This window comes from Berghia stephanieae, chromosome 6, assembly GCF_034508935.2.
Source record: "Berghia stephanieae isolate SIO BIC M18660-M18661 chromosome 6, UCSD_Bste_1.3, whole genome shotgun sequence".
Taxonomy (NCBI): Eukaryota; Metazoa; Mollusca; class Gastropoda; order Nudibranchia; family Aeolidiidae; genus Berghia; species Berghia stephanieae.
In genome coordinates, this window is record NC_088365.1 from 31,293,462 (window position 1) to 31,308,840 (window position 15,379).

At 32.5% G+C, this 15,379-nt stretch overlaps 1 protein-coding gene across 6 annotated transcripts in view; it reads left to right on the forward strand.

The window, feature by feature from the left end:
• The window catches only part of LOC144974858 (isocitrate dehydrogenase [NAD] subunit gamma, mitochondrial-like), a 35,068-nt gene extending 22,093 nt beyond the window's left edge, over nt 1-12,975 (forward strand). For 2 of the 6 annotated variants that reach the window (XM_078918227.1, XM_078918223.1), the window contains exons 8-14: nt 535-637; nt 1,696-1,842; nt 2,432-2,526; nt 2,906-2,966; nt 3,468-3,556; nt 6,193-6,281; nt 11,966-12,975. In XM_078918227.1, the coding sequence (XP_078774353.1) occupies nt 535-637; nt 1,696-1,842; nt 2,432-2,526; nt 2,906-2,966; nt 3,468-3,556; nt 6,193-6,229 (532 nt within the window). In that variant the 3' untranslated portion in view covers nt 6,230-6,281; nt 11,966-12,975. Of the gene's footprint in view, nt 1-534; nt 638-1,695; nt 1,843-2,431; nt 2,527-2,905; nt 2,967-3,467; nt 3,557-6,192; nt 6,282-8,198; nt 8,219-10,098; nt 10,165-11,965 lie in introns of all 6 variants that reach the window. The other 4 variants (XM_078918225.1, XM_078918224.1, XM_078918226.1 and 1 more) reach the window with 4 other exon arrangements.
• Nucleotides 12,976-15,379: the final 2,404 nt, after the last annotated feature.

Sequence of the window (15,379 nt, forward strand, 5' to 3'; positions counted from 1 at the left end):
GTAACAATGATGTGACTAAGGATTTATTTAACTCTCTCGAGTTCACCCTCATTGAAAATCGAACAAATTTGTTCGATTTTCCATGCATATGAACTCGAGAGAGTTAAGGTTAACTCTCTCCTTACCAGCCATTTTTAGACTTTTCCCCAAAACGTCGCACCAACCCAACATAAAAATAGATTTTTCCTACTCAAACAAATTAGCAACAACTTCATTCTATACATAATATTTTTCACCAAAATGAGCTATACATGACAATGTCAAGTTTTTATAGCTGTAACCAAAAAAAATTAATAATTCTGTAGATTTTATGATGTAAAAAGGTAATAAGAACGGTAAAATCGTTGGATACATCGTAATGAATTTGACGATTTTCATACATTTTGTAGAGATGGTTGAGAGTAAAATTCAACCACATCTGTAAACAGTGAAATTGGCTTATTTGTATCGAAAAGGGAATTTTAAATTCAAACTTTGGACTATGAAAAAGATATTTAATTAACCTATTATCTGTATTTCCTGACCTTGAATTAGGAAGTTGGGTGACGGTCTCTTCCTGGAGTGTTGTCGTCAGGTTGCCAAAGATTACCCAGACATTGAATTCAATGATTTGATTATTGACAATGCCAGCATGCAGGTCAGTTTCATACTCATCATTATATCAATTATTTGATGAGAAGATAAGTTAAAAATTGAGGGTAGGGGATGAATAGAGAAAATCAGGATTGAAGAGATATGTCATCATCATCATCGCCTTCATTTTCACATTCAAATCGTCATCACCGTCATCATCATCATCATCACCACTGCTTTAACCTTTTCATCTTTAATTCATAAAACATTTTTTAATGTTTCTCCTTGTAATTTTGACATTCTTTGTATTGTTTTAGATTAGTTTTGATTATTTAAATATTGAACTTTATAATTTCTGAATTAGCCAGGTATCTGAAATAGATATTTTGAATCAAGATAAAAATATTTTTATGGATTTTGATTAGACCAAAAAAAAAAAAAAAAAAATACAGAAAAAGAAGAAATAAATTTGGTTGTAAATTTAATCTTTTAAAGGTAGTTTTGAATCGAAATTTTCACAGCTAAAATAAAAAGATTAGAATAATTTATAATGTGCATTTTTCGGAAGTTCATTCATCCTCACCTGCTTTATTAGACCCCCAACAGTCCATTGTTGGAACAAGGTGCCATTTCATACAGTATGACTCGGCTGTTAGGCATCTATTTGATTTTAACTAGCGTTCTTGAATTGGGAAAAGAACAGAAAAGAAAAGAGACATAAAACCGGAGCCAAAGTGTTGTAATCATTGTCACCCGTCCAGTCTCACTCCATTTTCAATTGAAGATGAGTTTACTCTGAGATTTTAAAAAACCCCAAAAAACGTGAGCTTTTATATAGTGCGAAATCTACTAATTTTGCTCAAAGCACTTTACAATAGGTCAAGACATGACACCTGTTAGGTGATATTACCATTTTTTACGCTGTTAACAGCCAGTTACTCATTTTAAACCTGAGTACAGTGAGACAATGGGCGTAAAGAGCCTTTCCCAATGACTCAATTATGCGCCGATAGAGGCTCGAACCCAGGACCTTCCGATCCGAAAGTGAGTGCCATAACACTAGACCACATTGACGGACTGACTTGTCTCATTTTTAATCTTAACTTATTTTCCTGTCACTAGATGGTATCACGTCCTGGTCAGTTTGACGTCCTTATCATGCCAAACTTGTATGGCAACATCTTGAGTAACATTGCAGCAGGACTAGTGGGAGGGGCTGGTCTTGTGCCTGGCATGAACCTTGGGGACAAATATGCAGTCTTTGAATCGGTATGTAGTAGTAGTAGTAGTAGTAGTAGTAGTAGTAGTAGTAGTAGTAGTAGTAGTAGTAGTAGTAGTAGTAGTAGCACTAACAGCTGTAGTAGTAGTAGTGTTAGTAGTTGTAGTATAAGTGGCAGTAGCAGTAGAAGCAGCAGTAATAGTAATAGCAGTAGTAGTAAAAATGATTCTCTTTTTCAAACTCATAATGGATGGCTATTCCTTTTTTTTTCACATTTTTTTTCATGTCTTGAATTTTATGTTGTATTAGCCTTATCCAATGTGTACTTATTTGCAGATCTGATAACCAAATTGTTATGGTCTCGATGTTATATTGGAAATACTCTCCAACCAACTCAAAATTTTGTCCATTACAACATTGTTTAATTAAGCTCATGATTCCCTTCGGTTATCAGACCTACTTATATGTGCACGCTGGCCTTATTTAATTATGAAGATAAGAGTTTAGTATTTAAATAATAGAAATTTAAGTAATTTGTTTGTCTTTAGAACTCATTCTATACCACATTCTGGTCAAATGGCATGAACATGTAAACACTAGTTAATGGCATTCATAATTCATTTCCTCTTCATATTTCAGGGAACTCGTAACTCTGGCCGTTCATTGAAAGGGAAAAACATTGCCAATCCCATTGGTCTTTTGTTGGCTGGTTGTGACATGTTGGAATACCTTGGGTTTGTAGATCATTTGGCTCTTTTTGATATGTTCAAATATAGTACATTGCTGTTGTCGTTGTTATTATCACTATCATGATATCATTATCATCATCATCATCATCACCATTATTTATTATTATTATTACTATTATTATTATTATTATTATTATTATTATTATTATTATTATTATTATTATTAATATTATTAATTTTTAAAAATTTTTTATCATTATTTTAAAAAATTATTATTATTGTTATTATCATTTAATAATTTAATATTATTATCAATATTATTTGAATATTGTTGTTGTTAATTATCTTTATGTATTTATTAATCCATTCATTTGATCATCATTTTATTAATTTAATGTTTTTATTATTTGGCATTATCATACAGGCATACCGGCCATTCTAAATCAATCAGAGAAACTGTCTGGTCTGTGGTCTCGGACAAGAAGGTATGGCCTAAGTTTTGTTTGTTTTATTTTTTTGGGTTTTTTTTTTTTCCAATTATTTTCCTTTCTCTTTTTTTTCTTTCTTTTTTTTTTTGTCTGTGCAATTGGTCTCCAACCTTCATTTTAAAAAAAAGCATAAGATAACTGAATAAGCAACATTTATGTTTTATTCAAGAATCCCCATCAACAAATCAGAAGATTTCTTGTCGTATTTCGATGCTGTTGTCATTCGTTTTATATAACGTACTGAGTTGACTGTGCATATGTATCAAAAAAATAAAACTGAAATCAGTCTAAATTGATGTTTTTCTTGAAGCTATCAAATATATAATGCTTTGGTGTACATTTCTTTTAAGAATATGCAAAGTTTACAAATTGTAGTGGACACCTACAATTATTAACCTGTAAAACTTCTAAAATCCATTTTAACAGCACTACTTATATGACTTTCTGCTTTATAGCTTTCATGTTTGCCAATGTTATATCATTTTTGTTACAACTCAGGTTCGAACTCCAGATCTTGGGGGCACCGCCACAACCACTGAGCTTGTTCAAGCTTTGATAGAAGACATCAAACCCAAAACATTGGCATGGTGAGCTGTTTTAAATTATTCTGTTACTTTTCTCCTTCTTAACGTTTTTCTGGAAACTGTTTCCCAAACAAATTACGACTGATCTTTCTTTGTTCAGGTTTCAACATCAGTACTTGCTTCCTCTAAATAACTTGTGGAACTATTTATTTATTGAATGCTTTGATTTAACCCAATGATGTATGGTGTAATATTTTTATAATTTATTCTATACATTCACTCATTCCCTATAACTAATAGGAAGATGATGATAGTGATTGGTTCAGCTGAGGCAACCTAGAAAGCACTTGACTGTTGTTTGTTTTTCTTCCTGTCTTACACAAACTCTTGGAAATTATTTTGTGAGAGTGAGTCATAACTATCTCTATTTTTTCCTATCTACTTCAATGTTACAGATTGATTGGCTATCATCTTTGAAGGAGTGTCAATCGGTTTCCTATACACATCTTTTTTTCTTCCAATTTCAAGGTCTTTGTTTTTGTGGCATTTCATTTGCTGATGTTTTCCTCCCACATTTGGTCCTTGTGTTGATTTCTACTCGAGTGTTGCTGTCATGTCAGTCTGCTGTATAAACACAGAAGATTTGAAGACATTTTATCTCACAGCTTTGTTGCTAAACATAAAAATTCAAAATGGCTTGAAATTTACAACAATTTGTCATGTGCTACTCTCTCATGATTGTACGGCAAGTTTCTCAAAAAAGAAGAATTGGAAGTAATATATAAAGTTGGCTGTCAGGTAGAGTTTTTGTTTACAAAGTTTGTGATGGAACATTCATTTGGTTACATACCAAATCTTTCATTGATTTTTAGTGCTCAAGGAACTGATTAAAAAGGTGTCGTTCAGAATGTTGTTCTGTGGACAGACAAGATCCCGAATAAATTGAAAAGACTGGAACTTTACTCATTAAAATCATTTAATTTCTACAGAAAAGTCTCACCCTGAATTTGTTAACTGTCACCAGATGTTTTAGTATGTGTTTGGTACTCTTTAAATTTGAGAGGTTGATAATTTTTAAAACTTCATTGCAGTTGTTTTAGACTCTTCAAATCAAATGGTGACTCGTGGTTATTAGCTTAACAGATTGATGAAACGTAATTCTCCACCAAGGTGTATTTCTGATGATGGTTAGACTATCGTGTTTGCAAGAGTTGTCTTATTTCGGTTTGTAGAAAGTCCACTGTTGTATATGTATCAGGACATAGTTTTCGTTTCCATGAGTATTTGAGATTTTTAATTCTAAATATTTCAATTTTTCCTTCCCTTCAGTGTCCATGTAACTTCTAACTCGACATTCTTTGAAGTTTTGTGGTCTAATATTTCACCGTCTAATGCAACCTTTATTTTGCCTAATTCAATTTTAGTGAAAACTTTAACGTTAAACTTAAAATTGGGAACTGGCATTGAAGTTGACTTTGTTAGTAACATCTTTTTGTTGAACAGAGTGATTTACAATTCGAAGACGATAACAATGTGTTTGTCATGGCCCATATGCCAGAAAGTGAAAAGATTACACTTTGCACTGAAATAGTAGAGAAGGCACAGAACCATGTTTCATTCCAGTCTTCCCTTGGAATACACCCTAAAGACAAATTTCCCCTTTAGGATGAATCAAGGGAATTTTATTTTATTTACTTTTTTTTTTTTTAAAGATTTGACTTTTAAAGATTCTGATACAAATGTTATAGGATTTTTTAAAAATTAAGTCACTTTCACCAAAAGTTATATTGCTCTGGACATTCTGTAATGAGTCTATGCAAAGTGTTTGACGACAGTGCACTTGAATCAATTTTTTAATTAATTGATCTGGTAAACAATGATTGGGACACAAGTATTGTCAGTCGAGCAAATATATTGCTATTTAGTTAGCAGATTTTTAACAAAGAGCAGAAATAATGATTTTTAAAATTTTGTTCGTTTTGTCCATTTTTTAAACCCTTTTTTATTAGGTTTAACCAGTTTTACTGTCCATATTTTTATTTTGTTATAAAATCAAAGACTGAACTTAGCATTAAGATATAATCTTATACATCATAATCCACACTGATTGGTTTGCTCTAATTTCATTTATTGACTGACTTCATTTAATTCAACCTAATGCTTGATATATTTCATCCTTTTAATCAGCTTTTGTTTATTCTAGCATTTATTTGATTTCACAAGAATTTATTTATTTATTTATTTATTTATTTATTTATTTATTTTGTTTTGTTCTCTTACTTGATATAGAGTAGCAGTCATGCATTTGTATTTGCGTATGGCCTATGCATTATTCATGCTTTTTGCAGTTGCAAAATACAATCTTTTAAAAGTGCACACTTTGCTCATTGTTTAAACAGATTGTGCAAAGTAAACCAGTTAGTTAATTGAATGAGTTTCATTCCTCGTTTTAACCCTTTACTGTCTTGGTTCGAGTTTACTTTTATATGGCCTCATATCTTGCTATTATGTACAAAAGGACAGTAACCAGAATTACAATAATTTCTTTTTAGTCTTTTTTCCCCATTATAACCTTTTGTAGTCGTTGGTTAAGAAAATCATACTGGAATGAATTACCATAAGATTTTAACAAATGAAAAAGATTGACAGCTTTATCCTATACCTTATGTGTTCATGTGTCGCTGGATTTGCAAATACAGGAAAGCAGAGCAAGATCACCAGTCATGCAGGCAGTAAATTGCCCTTTGACATGTGTTATATGTAATCTGTATGTGTAAGCGTGTTTATAGTAAGTATTTCCAAACATTATTACAACGGATTTTACTCCATCTTTGAATGTGAAAAGTAATGGCTACCAACTAACATTCTAGCTTGTACTAAAATCACCCTCAAAATAACACATTTATTGATCAATTAACTTAAAGATTTGGAAACGCTTATTACTGGTGGTAGCATTTATCTTTCAGGATCATTCTTTTTCTCTCTTTTCTATCCCTCTCCCCTTGGTTATTATTGCTGATATTTATTTATTTTGATTTGCCTGAGCTAACCCTATTATTTCCCTTTCATTCTGCATTTTCAATAATTTCCCTTGTTAAAGATAAAATATTCTCGTAAGTCAATGGTTCATAGTTCAATGTTTAGTCTGATAACTCTGTTGGGTAGAGAATCACCTCATTGTATGATGCACATTTGCAAAGCATCTTGAATGAGTTCACCCATATTGGTTTAATCCCTAAACTATTAAATCTTGAGGAAATGTTTTACAAATCTGAAATGATGCTTAAGCTGAACAGATACATTATACGTGTTACTTTTGCAGTTAAAAGCCAATCTCATGGGTGCAAGAGTGCCGGCTACAGCCGGCCTACCGGCTGATTGGATTACCAAAAAAAACGTCGCCGGCTTTTGCGATTTGGATTTGGATTTTTTTGTTTGTTTTGTTTTGTTTAGGTCCCAACAATCGGGTCGGGTACGTCCATATGATTAAGCGAAACTTTTGAATTACGATGCTACAGTGACTCGGAAGTGATAGTTATACTATTAAATTTGAATCTTGCAGGCTTTTTCAGATTATATGTCTGGTCATAAGTAGACTTGCAGGCTTTTTGAGGTCCAGTTGCTTGCACCCATGCAATCTGTCACTTCAGTGGTAAAATATAATCTGTACAAACCGGAAAATGACTGATAAAAATGTCCTGGCAAGGCAATTACCAAGGCCGCAGTTAAATTAAGGACTGATCATTATGGGCTGGTAGATATTCTAAATAATCATTTGAGTCAACGGTTTGCAAGTGACTCCTATATCAATGTGGAAAAAATAGTTTTATAATTTTTAGATTTGCCTATAATTTCATTGCTCTTTGTCAAAAATATAACGTGGGCTGTACGGAACAATGCTAACCCCCCAACCCTATTTTTTGAAAGACCAGATTATTATTATTATTATTATTATTATTATTATTATTATTATTATTATTATTATTGAATTTTTTTTTACCTTTATTGGATTTTCGGACAGAGGGGAAGCTTGGCCTGGGAAGAGCTCTCTAGCTCTCTCTGAGGTCAATGTATACAATAATACAATTGATAGAAAGAAAAGGTTCCATGTATATTTTGTACGTTGTGTTTTTGTAAAATTTTGTCTATATTGGGCAAAGCTGCCTCTTACTATTGAAACCTACTTTTTCCAACCTTAAAATCATTATATCATAATGCTAATTTGTCACAATAATATGAACCCATCGTTTTTTCTTTTTTGTTGTGAAGGTTCACCTCTTTGTCATAATGTGAAAAAAAAGAGACATTAAAACAATTTTGTCCAGAAAATTTATCCTTCAAATACCGGTTGATAAAATGATCCTCATCTTTTTTTTTTTTTAACACGCAGACCTGGAACTTCTATGAATTCCCAGGTTTAAATCGTTTTTAACAAAATGAGGTTCATTTTAACCGTTCGATATTTGAAGGATGAGTTTTATGGCCAAATTATTTTTAATGTATTTTATCAGAGTATGGCAGATCTGATGGAGAAATAAATGAATGCTAACACATGCTGAAGGCTGATTTTGTGACACATTTGTGTGCTGTTTGTTTAAAAATATACAAAAGAAAAACAACAAACTAATGACACGATAACATTGTCTTGTTGTCTTGCTTTGTCTTGTTCTACTAACATATTATTTATATATTTCTAATTATCTAGTCTCATTGAAGACTTTTGACGTGAGTTTTAAAAAAGATTTGACATTTCTTGTTATTTAACGTCTGGTTGGTGTCATTGTTTATCTGTTGTCACTATGGTAATTTAACATTGTTGATATTGTCATTAACATATTCATGTTTCAATATACTATTATTGTTTTTGATGTTGTTTACTGCAATTGAGCTTTCATTGTTTCAAGAAAGTTCATCCCATACTGTAATGACAGAGATTATTTTTAAACTGCCATACAGGCAAGTGACACTTAGCGAGAGCCTGTCTGCATGCTTGACACAATGAAAAGCAATTAAGATTCAATCCTGAGGTTAAGTGGACCGGACATCAAGCTGTAACAGTTTGCAGATTGTTTTGGCTAAAATTATCAAATAAGTCATAGAAAATTGCCAAAACGAGTGTGTAAAAAACCCCCAACAAAACAACAAACAAATTTACTTTAGCATCATTTTTGAATAAATTAAAATGCATATAGTCATGGAAATACTCTCAAATATTTCCTTATCCCACTCCTTAAGCCAATAAAAAAAAAATGTTTAATTTTTTTCTCTTCTCTTGAAATTGAATTAAGATTTTATAAAAATCATTTATTCATCAACAAAGGGGAATTTCGATTTGTCTTAAGTGTCTATCCTGAAAATAGACAATGCTAACTCAAGCATCAGCCTTAGCGTGGTGATAAAAAGTGAATTATAGTAATAGTGGGGTAACTTTCTTGCTGAAGGAAAATGTGAGATCATTTCATCCCCTACCGTGTCGAAAAGAATCAGTAAAATTAGTAAAATATATGCATTTTTTCAGTTATTCATTTTTTTTTATGTTTTTTTTTTTGGGGTTGATTTTTATTTTATGAGAAGGCAAATTCTAGCCTACCCTTTACCAAACGAAACATATCAAGTTTTTCAAAATCACAAACATCACTTGACGTAATTTCGGGGCTTTAGGAGTCTTGAAGGAAGGTGAAAGGTCAAACTAAAAGTGTGACTGATCCTGTAGGTTGGGTTAAGAATGGGTTTTCATCATGAGCATAATTTTTCTTGATAATAAAGCTGCCCATTGTGTTATTTTAACAACTTGAATCAGTTCCAATAGCCATGCGGCTGGAATATGAAATCTGTCATAGTGTCAGCCTGACCCATAGAAATGGAGAAAAATTAAATTCTTCTCACTCACAGTATTTGGGCATGAGTTGAGAATCTCGTGTGGTGAATGCGGGGTTATTTTATGACAGGCAGAGCTTAGTTTTATTACATCTCACACTAATATCATTTTGCATTCATGAATATCTGTGGGGTTTTCTTCCTTTTCTTTCTTTCTTTCTTTTTTTTTTCCCCCTCCTTTTTGCAAATTTATAAATGATTCAGATGAGATGTGCTGCCCTTTTTGCAAGCAGCCATAATGGGCAGTAGGCAACATAATCTTATTTGCAGGTCTGATAACCCAAATTTGTTATGGACTCGTTTTTATAATGGAAATTCTCTCAAACCTGACGCAACATGTCCATTACAACGTTAAATCAAGCCCATAATTGAGTTCGGGTATCAGATCTGCTAACATGTGTGTGTCGGAAGTACATAATATGTAAGATGGGATGTGTGTTTATAGTTCAACTGAGATTCTCAATTTAAGCTTAAATAAACATTTATTTATTTATTTATTTATTTATTTATTTATTTATTTATTATTTTTTATATAGAGAGCGCCTGTGTGTTTCCGCCTGTCACCATGAGCTTATGCCTTCCATCCACCTAAATTTAGCCCGTGAAATTTGCTAGCTTGTGTGTAAAACTAAAATGCCATTGGTCTGACTAAACCCTATTATTATAAATTTGTTTGATGCATGGTTTGGTTTTTAACATTTTTTGTTGTTGTTGTTGTTGCTTTCCAGGCTTTTATAGCGTGACTAGCATGTCGGCATGTGATGATGTGATTTGAATGCTTCACTCACCACTCTGTAACCCTTTACTTACTATTGCTTTTACTTGTTGCCGTTTGGTTTCTGCCTTGCTTTTCGAAATTCCCGTTTTCGTTTTTTTTAGTTGTGAAGTGTACGTGTATTATTATTATTATTATCATCATCATCATCATCATCATCATCATCATCATCATCATCATCATTATTATTATTATTATTATTATTATTATTATTATTATTATTATTATTAATGACAACGGTTCTTTTAAATATTTGTTCTCTTCAAATGTTTTTATGTTATAGGTTAAAAAATAAACAGTAAAAACCTCGTCACTCGTTAAGGACTTTCGGGAAATTTACAGTAACATCGTTTTATGTTTTCACAAACAAGAAAACAACAACCTTTCATGTCCTGAAGATTGAGAGAGAGAGAGAGAGAGAGAGAGAGAGAGAGAGAGGGGGGGGGGCACACATACAGAGAGAGAGAGAGTGTGAGAGAGGAAGAGAGAGAGAGTGTGTGTGAGAGAGGAAGAGAGAGAGAGAGAGAGAGAGGAGGAAGGGGGGGGGGGGGGGGGGGGGGAATGAGAAGCCTTGACCTGGGTTGAATTACTTACTTGAAGCGAGAGACACCTTAGACATACGTTCGATATCAGTCTCAATTTAATTAGAATTGTTTAAGAAATCTTTTTTTTTTTACCTGGAGCCAATTGAACTCGAGATCCAGTGCGTATAACATTTCAATTGAAGACATATAGTGTGATATACTTTTTAAAATCCTGAATGTATTGATTGTTTTTAGAGGTTAGAAAGGAAAAACGATCTGATCTGAGAAAGTATCTACAGCTTATATATATATATATATTATATTTATAATCTCACCTTTTAAAAAAAGAGCTTATCGCCAACAAATCTGTTTCTGCAGAAACATTTTGTTGACAATAATCTCTTTTTTTTTTTTAAAGGTGAGATAATAAATATAATTCGCGCTCCTTAATTGTCGAGTACACTACATGATCCATGTATATTAATTTCTCACGAAAATATAAGGCGCTATATAAAAACTATATATATATATGTGTGTGTGTGTGTGTTTGTTGTGCATGTGCACATGTTTAATAGTCATTTTACTTAAATTATTTTTGGACTAACTGTGCTTTTGTTTGGTTTGATTGCATATATGCTTATTATTTTGTGGTTTAGTTTATTTATTATTTTTTGTATAGTTTTGTTTGTTTTGTGTTCTTTTTGTCAAACCTTATAATTTTTATTTTAGAGTAGAGTAAGTTGTATATAAAATCAATACTCCTTTTGTTATTCTTGCTTTAAAGTTTTGGTATTGGCAATGGCTTTATCGTAATACTTGATCTTTTGTGGTATTGTGTGAATGTGTATGTGTGTGCGTGTGTGTTTGTATAATGTGGGAGAGAGAGAGAAAAGAAAAAAAATTAAGAGAGAGAGAGAGAGAGAGAGAGAGAGAGAGAGAGAGAGAGAGAAGAGAAGAGAATTCGTTCCTAATTAACAGTATAATTTACTTAAAGTTTTTCTACTGATTACTACATTTACTAAATGTCTCTATTTTATTATATAACTGAATGTATCTAACATTTAATTTGTAACCAGTTTGCTTAAGCTACAATTTTGTTTCTTTCAATTTGGAATTAACTTACATATCTGTATCATTTTCATTACTTTTAAAACTAACTACCATTTAAAATGGCTTGTATTTATATCTTGCAGAGTAATGACATTATCCCCAACAGTCATTCGTTTAAAAGTGATAGATTATTTTTAAAATTTTGATTCTCATTTCTTGTTATCTTGGTTTTCCTTTTATTTTCAGATGCGGAGGCAGATGGAAAGAATGGATAAAGAGATTAATTTATAATACAGGTCAATTCAAACAATCCGATAATATGACATTATTAGAAATGGCATTTTGTCAGAAAATTTGATTGAATTGAGATTACAAAACGACGATTTTATTTAACCTACAGTATGTCATGAAATGCCCTGCATTTTGTGTTGTTGAAACGTAATCGTAGTGTAGAAAGGTGTGTTTGATTTAAACTTTGGTTGGTTGTTGATGGATGGAATGTGTTCTGTATTGATTTGTAGAGAGAATGTATATCTCATTCAAGTTGTAGTAGTGCAATTGAGAGATTTTTTAATCCCAAAAGGAATAAATTTATAAAAGAAGTTGCTCACTTTAATATGTGCTTATTTCCTGTGCAGTAGTGTCATTAGAATTGGAATATTATATCAATATAAAAACTCCTAACGCAATACATGTATTTCATTGGCTTGAATGTGAGAATGTAAGGAGTCTCCCATGGTTTAAGGATGAGTAAAGACTAGTGGACGAACCCTTTCCGTTGTAATTGTAATAAGGACATGTCATTCAATCAAATGAAATATTAAATCTGATTAGACATCAGAATCGTATTGATATTACATATATTGCCATGAACACGAAACACTTAGCTTTACAGTCCACATAGAAATACAAATTCATTGTTGCTAAAGGATTAAAAAGCCTGAGATTTCCACCTCAAACTTTGATGTTTTGTACCCAGAATATCAGTCAGCACACCGCTGTGTCATGGTGGTGTAAATAAAACTGGAATGGTGCTGCAATACCAAATTATATTTTTATCTATTACATTTTCAGACAGTATTGGAGATGTAAAATTTTAGACCGTGCAAATATTGTTCTGTGATATTTATCTTTCTTTTTTTAATATTCCTACAGCACCTCTATCATAATCGTATGTGATTGTGTTTTTCGTGTTTTTACTAATTAAATTAATTGTGTGTTTGTCTTTTAGAATAATAAAGTTTTGTTGAACGAAACTTTTATTTGAATTCATTTTTAAAAATATGTCTTCAATATTCTCTTTGTCATATCTTTATTATGACAGGTTCTGAAGTCCACAAAATCATTTGATTTACTTGCTCTGAGTAGTATTATGGTCGCTTGGTGAAAAGACAAAATCTGATTTCAGTGAAGTTGGAGTAAGACCGAATCCCAACTGTAAAGGATTAAAGATAACGTTTTGATAGCCGCTTGTAGTCGAGCTGTTTTGTTTTCACATTTATATAAAGCATTTTCGTGGGATCATCAAGACCAATGAGCTTCACAACGCTTCATTCTTTATCAAAGAGCGGGTGGTTGGATGGGAGCATCACCCTTGAATCATATACCTATGATGTTCGCATGGGTGTACGATCCGATAGTGATGTCATTTCTTCTTCTCTTTACTAGCCTATCCTGCTTCTTTGGTTTGTGATTGTATTTTTGACAGGGGATATTTTTTTTTCCTATAAATCTTCTGCCTGTTTGTTCTTGGTTATTTATAATTTAGCTTATGATATCTTTAGGTTATGATTTTGATTTACATTTGTACTATTTTTGTTAGATTGCTTGTTTCTTTGTTTCAGCGCTCTCTCATATAACCTCAATTGTGTTGGAAGAGACAAACAAAACAAACTTTATCAAAGAAGGCAATATGGAACTAAATTTCCATTTCATACAGACTATAATACCTTTTACTTTTAGGCTCTTTTCTTTTATTCAAGCACTCTTACAATTACAATATTCATAACTGCCTGAAGTCAGGTACTCATTGATGCATGCTGGAATCAGGAAATGTGCATATAGTGTTCTACTCAAGGACATATAGCCAGGGGTAGGGTTATTTCAATCGCAATATATTAATAAACCGTTACCATACTTAAAGTGTTTAAAACGTTAGAACCATACCCAGAGGAGCTCACTATGCATTATTTTTGGGGGATTTCATTTTCTTTAATACAATTTCGAGTTGTTTTGAATGGGAGGAACTTTAGGAAGCCCGGACCAGAAATAGGGATAGATTGTTTTGGGGGTTTAAATCTATATTCTGCTTAGAGCCCTTTGTCTCGCTCCTTCCACAAAGCTTGTATTGTGAGTGGAGTTAAACTTCTATTGAAAATATTTTGACCATCCCATCATCTTCATTTTACTGGCACTGAAACTGAAAAGACTCACCAACCACTCATACTCATACAGATTATTTAGGTAATATCAGATTATTTTGAGTAATGAATTGGACCAAATTCAGGTGTATTTTATTTATTTATGTCCTATACAAATACGTAATTTTTATCCAACATTTTATAGGAAAAGTGATGAAAACTTTGTTCGTTTAGGAATATATATCTTACCAAATTGAACCACACCGTTTCATTCCTAAGTATTATAAAGTCTTATGAGTAGTAAGAGTGAGAAACATTCATTACATCAATACATTTTTCTATTTTCAAATTCGGATTTTTTATCTTCCCGAAAGACATAATATATTGTTTTTTGTTTGTGCACGTTGCAGAGCTGTGGAATGACCTAGAAGTGTAAAAATCGCCGTAAACCGTTTTAGGACCAAAAAAACAAACCATGCACAGCTTAGAGGGCTCTCTCTCTCTCTCTCTCTCTCTCTCTCTCTCTCTCTCTCTCTCTCTCTCTCTCTCTCCCCCCCCTCTCTCTCTCTCTCTCTCTCTCTCTCTCTCTCGACTCTGCCGACCTTGGACTTACTTCCCACTTTTTTCCCATTCTGTCCACTAATTCATCATCCGTTTATCCTTCCAAATCCATATTGGCATCTCCCACTCACACCTTATCCCCTTTTCTATTCAACTCCCATCTCCATCCTGATATCAGTTTATTCAATTAATTTATAGATTTATGTTGATGAATCAAAAGGGCCTATGTAGCATTTGCCTGAAATGGCCCATAAATATTAAACCAAACGGGGTCTCCACGAAAATCACCGAAGCGGTAAAATGAACATTAATATTTTTGTAATTACTTGTCCGTTTTTCTTTTTTTCTTTTTTTCTTTTTTTGAGGTTTTTTTTAACATGGAGCAGACGATAATTGCTCAAATCCATTGAAAACCTTTTTTTGTTTTTCTTTCTCTGTCTTAATCGCAAAATGTGTGTGTGTGTGTGTGTATGTATGTATCAATGCATACATGTATGTATGTATCTATGTGTGCGTGTGTGTTAATACATGTATGTACTGTATTTCCGCCCCCCCCCCCCCCCCCCCCCTCATATATTCCATAGCTGGGTTGCTGAAACCAGAGCTTCCCGTGTAATTGATCTTTGCTGAGATAAAATTATGTGTCCCGGTTTTATTTTTCGTCAATTTCATTTTTACTTCCGTCTCCGATGAAATTAAATAACATAACAAGATGCAGGTTAGGAAACTTTTGTTATCG